Here is a 4,930-nt window from a genome sequence, read left to right on the forward strand (position 1 = left end):
CACTCATCCTCACACACACCCTCACCCTCACACCCCCTCACCTTCACACCCCCTCACCCCCACACCCTCACACCCCCCACACCCACACCCTCACACCCCCTCACCCTCACCCTCACACACCCTCTCTCACCCTCACACACCCTCACTCACCCTCAAACACCCTTAATCACCCTCCCACACCCTCACCAGCATAGCATAACAAAACATAGAATAACAAAACACAGTATAGCATAACAAAACACAGCACAGCATAATAAAAAAGCACAGGATAGCAAAAGATAGCATAGCATAATTATTCCCAACTCTCCTTATTATTGAGCAACATCTGACAGTTTGCAAATCATGTTTATACACCAATTCAGAGTTTTCGCAAAAATGTATGCAACGCATTGTCATACACAATGCCAATAACTCAAACTTTAATGCTGCGAGACCTATTGCATTGTAAATGCTTGTTTTTTTGTAGCAGACAATGTCTCAAAATGTTAATTCACCCAAGAAAATGACTTTTTAAGAAAATAAGTTTTAATATGGTTAATTTTGAAAGTGGCAATTACACGGCAGACATATTATTATGAGAACGTCAATGTCAGATATGCATTAGTAGACACCGTATGATGAAATTACACATTCCCCTCCGCTCCTGCAGCTGTGAATTGCCTATATGGGCTGAGGAGCTTCGGTGTCGACTCCTTGACGCAATGTCCTGGTACAGGGTCCAGGGAGCGGTGCAGTCGCTTCCAGTGATTCCATTGGACTATGGCACTCTCGAGCTGCAGTATTATGTTGGACCACACATGACACAAGGACTGATGACTCCTGACCCACCTAAAGGCTTTTTTTGGTAACCACAAAGCTGCCAGAACCAGGAACTTCTATCAGTTCTTGTATCACTAACCCCCCAACTATAATGTGTTAATTTGCCTATTAGTTTTTTCATTTTTATTCAAATGTATCACTCACATTTGCAAACAAGGGTTGTGCAATGTATACATCATATGGTTTGCGAATAGGAATGCAGTCTACGATGAAACCCATGTACTAATGGGTCTCATCACAAATCTATTCACAGGGGTCCGCCATATGACCTGCTTAATATATATTAATTAGGTAAGCCATAATTTGAGGCCCTTGGTGAATGGCTGCCAATAGCATGGATGGAGGCCTGCAAGGGACAGTAGACCTCTGTCCCTGTATTTGCTTTCCGAAACGGGAAACACATTTTTCAATGTAGTTTCTGTCTATTAAAAGCACAGGTGCAGCTTTTTTTATGTTTCCCATTTGAGAAGACATCTGAGGTCTAGAAGACAACTACCTGCTCGCATGAGCAAACAGACTCGGTTCACAAAGGGGAAGGTGTCACAAGGGGACGTTTCCCTTTTCTGAATCAGTTACCACCCCAACTTGGCGGGTGGTAACTCATAAATTGATTGCAAAAACCATTGATGCATTCCTTTTCAAATCAATAACTAGATGGGGGGCGTCCATTTCATAACAACTTCTATCCACGAGTCGGAAAGGCTTGCAATTTTCTGACTCACATAAGTGCTTTCGAATTTTAAGAAAGCCCTTATGCCGCTGCAAACCCTGTGATTTGGGGAATTACAGGGTTTGCAACGGCAAAAGGATTTTTACATCGGGCCCTCACAATTTACTTCAAGAGGGGCTCTATAAAATGTCCAAGTAAATTCTCTACACATGATTTAGTCGATGTACACTTGCCTTTTCACATCCATTCGGAAAACAAACCTGTAAACCCCCATTACAGCAGTATTGCCCATAGGAAGTGTCCTCAAAGTCTCTTGACATGCTAGTGGACTTATGTCTCCGACACATGGTGAGGAGCTGTTGCAGGGGTCTGTCTACGGCTGGTTGGGGGCGACGGCAGAAGGGGCGCTCCGTCCAGATCCTCTTCGTTGTCCGACACCACCTGTAACTCATCTGCATGAAAGCTGTAGCCCTGAGACACAGGTCTGACATCGACTGCTCTTTCCACTTGAGGACCAGCCTGAGACCCAATTCCAGGCAAAGGTACTGCAGGAAAAGGGAAACCGTTCCCCGATGCATCCATGTGTCCATATGCATGGCTTGGTCCATGGGGACCCTCAACGGCATAGGTGACAGACACCCGATGAAGGGTAGCAGCTTGGCGTTGCAGTGACTGCCGCAGAAACATCTCATCCTTTATCGCGTGCAGGCTCTGTCTCAGGATCGCAAATTTCTTCTCCCAAATCTTATTATTTTGCTCCAGCTGGTTTCTGAGAATGTTGATTGTCTTCCTCTGTACTTCGATGGTTTTCTGCAGTTTCTGCAGCTGGGTGGCCATTTTCTGCTGCTCTGCGATCCTTGCCTCATTGTCCAGAGCAAAGGACTGCTGCAGTTGCTCCTTTTGCTGTTGCTGCAATAGAAGCAATTGTTGTCGTTCAAGCCGCAGCATTTCTTTCTCCTTTTCAGCAGCTAATTGTTTTCTCGCTTCGATCTCCTTTTGAGCATGAAGCTCTTCCTCGTTGACTTTCATCTTCTCATTCATTACTTTCTCCATATCTTCCTTCTGTTTTTGCAACATTGCTACTGATGAAGACTTTTCCTTTTCTAGCTCAGCTTTCGTTGCTTCTAGATCTGCCGCCATCTTGTCAAAGGCCCCCAGCCTCTTGTCCATCTTCTCTTTCATTTGCTTTGCCTCTGCTACCAAGCCTTGGTTCTCCTTCTCTTTTGTTTCCAAGTCGCTCTCCAGCTCCGCGATTGTATTTTTCAGAACATCAATTTCCTCTCTAAGTCCTTTATTTTCCTCCAAGATCTTTTCTTTCTCTGGATCTTCTTCTGTTTCATAAATGATCTGTTTAGCTGGTTCGCTTTCTTCATACTCCAGGAGTTGAGCTTCCAAAGACTCAATCTTCGACTGCTTTACTTGTAGTTTATGCACCAACTGTTGGATCTTGGCGCTCAGAGATTCTTTGGTGTCCGACAATGGATCTCCATCACCCAAGTAATATTTCTCATACTTGACCTTCATGACGGCGAGAGCATCAGCTAGCTGCTGCTGGAAGCTCCTTCGGGCCATCTCCAGTTTCTCTTGGTGAACGGCTTCGAGATTCCTCAGCGTCTCATTCATTTTCAGGTGCAGTCGCCGCGCTTGTTCTTGGATTCGCTCCTCGTGGTCTGCCTGGAGAACAGTTTTCTGGAAAACCAGATCTTTCTTGAGCAGGTCAACGGAGATGGCCAAACCTTGAGTTGCTTCCGTCAGTTCCTTCAGCTCAAGTATGCCGCTGGTGTCGGTCTGGGTGGCGCTGTCTGTGGCGTAAGACCACACCCTCAATTTGCTGGAAATAGACGGCCAAGGCTCGAGGGCGCCGGCGATATCGGCCTCCAACTCTCGCAGATCCTCAGGACAAAGGGGTGCAGACCGCACAAGGGCCTGACCGCCCACCTCCATGTCGTTGGTTGGAAGTAGGCGGACCAGAGAGCGCAACAGATGAATGTTCTTCCTGTGCAGAACTGTGCAAAGCCGAGGGTAACACGTTTCGAACTTGAAAACACTGACTCTGTTAGTCTTTTTTGCGCTCGATTACATGAAAGTGTCCAGTGGGCAACACGTATGTCTGTTTTAGAATGACTGCAGTGAGACAGTGTTGAATAAAAGACACATGGTCAGTCCTTCCTGCTGAGGTTTGCTGTTGCACAGCCACTAGCATGCACGTTTCTGCTGCTGCTTCCAGGAGTCCTGAACAGGTCGGTTTAAGTGCCAAATTGCTAGTTTATTGTTCTCACTGGTGTGTATTTACAGAACGTCGACCTAATGTCATTGTCTCTGGGGTCTCTCTGTAGCTTTCTCCGCAGCAGTCTCTACTTTTCCCTTTAACTTCTATGTTTTGCCTTCCTCCCCTCTCACTTGCTTCTGTTGAGCCTTTTCCTTGGCTACCACCTTCTTCCCACTTTCTTTCCAGCCTGTTCTACTTTGTTCTCTGCCTCTGTTGAGCTTTCTGGAACTTTTTGAGGCTTTTTCTCATCACTGTCTTTCTCTTCCCAGTCCTCAAGTTTCTCCTCGCTTCCTTACTTTTTCTTCACAACTGTTTTTACTGCTCCTTTCTTGCTCTCCCCTCTGCCTTCCTTCTGCTTTCTCCTTCGGCTGTGTGTCGTCTTCACTTTCCCTTCTGCTTCTTTTCTGCGCTTCTCTCTGCAGTCTGCTGCGTTTCACTTCGCTCTTCTCTGTTTTGCCTTTCCCCACGCCCCCTTTCTTTCCGCTTTCCCAATGTTACTTTCCTGGTTTTGAAAGCTTTCGGAGCATCGACTGTGAGAATTTAATGTGATGTCGAGCAGAGTAGCTTGTTTCGGGGTTTTGATAATCTGTGTTTTCACTCCTTGTCAGCGGCGTTGCCAGGAGCAGCCGTGAAAACAAGCACAACAGAGTGTCAAAAGAAGGACAGGCCAAAAAGGAGTCTAAAAGAAGTCTGGTACACATAACGATGGTACTGAGCTACAAAGTGAATATTCCACTCTGAAAGTATGCCACACTTCTCTCGTCATTTTCATCGTGCTCCTTCAAGTTTCCCTGCCCATCGTTTCTTTCCACCGACTTTCATTTTTAAGATCCTCGCAAGTTTTTTTTTAACACGCTATCTGTTTTATTTTATTTTTTTACTCAACATTACATCTTGAAATCGTACATAAAACTACAAATAATTCTTTTGTGAATCGAGAAACAGCTGTAGGCAGGGCTTTACGTGAGGTGGGTCCAGTAAGGTCTCAGACCTGGCACTAATTAATCACTGACTTTGAAACGGCTCTTTATTGGACTCCATATTAATGCCATCCCATTCAAGCCACAAGTCCTAAAAGTTGGGGGGGCTAACCTTAGTTAATCAGTAAGCAAGTGGCCTCACAGCGCGTGAGATCACAGTGCGTGACGCGCGTGACATCACAGGAAGTGGCA

At 45.8% G+C, this 4,930-nt stretch overlaps 1 protein-coding gene across 1 annotated transcript; it reads right to left on the bottom strand.

Annotated features, from left to right (window-relative positions):
* Positions 1-953: 953 nt before the first annotated feature.
* Positions 954-4,249, bottom strand: LOC147693032 (uncharacterized). The gene has a single exon (XM_086936869.1). It carries the CDS (start codon positions 3,431-3,433, stop codon positions 1,820-1,822), a length of 1,614 nt encoding a protein of 537 aa, XP_086792995.1. The 5' UTR covers positions 3,434-4,249; the 3' UTR covers positions 954-1,819.
* Positions 4,250-4,930: the final 681 nt, after the last annotated feature.

The sequence above is a fragment of the Lissotriton vulgaris genome, chromosome 9 (assembly GCF_964263255.1).
Source record: "Lissotriton vulgaris chromosome 9, aLisVul1.2, whole genome shotgun sequence".
NCBI classification, from domain to species: domain Eukaryota; kingdom Metazoa; phylum Chordata; class Amphibia; order Caudata; family Salamandridae; genus Lissotriton; species Lissotriton vulgaris.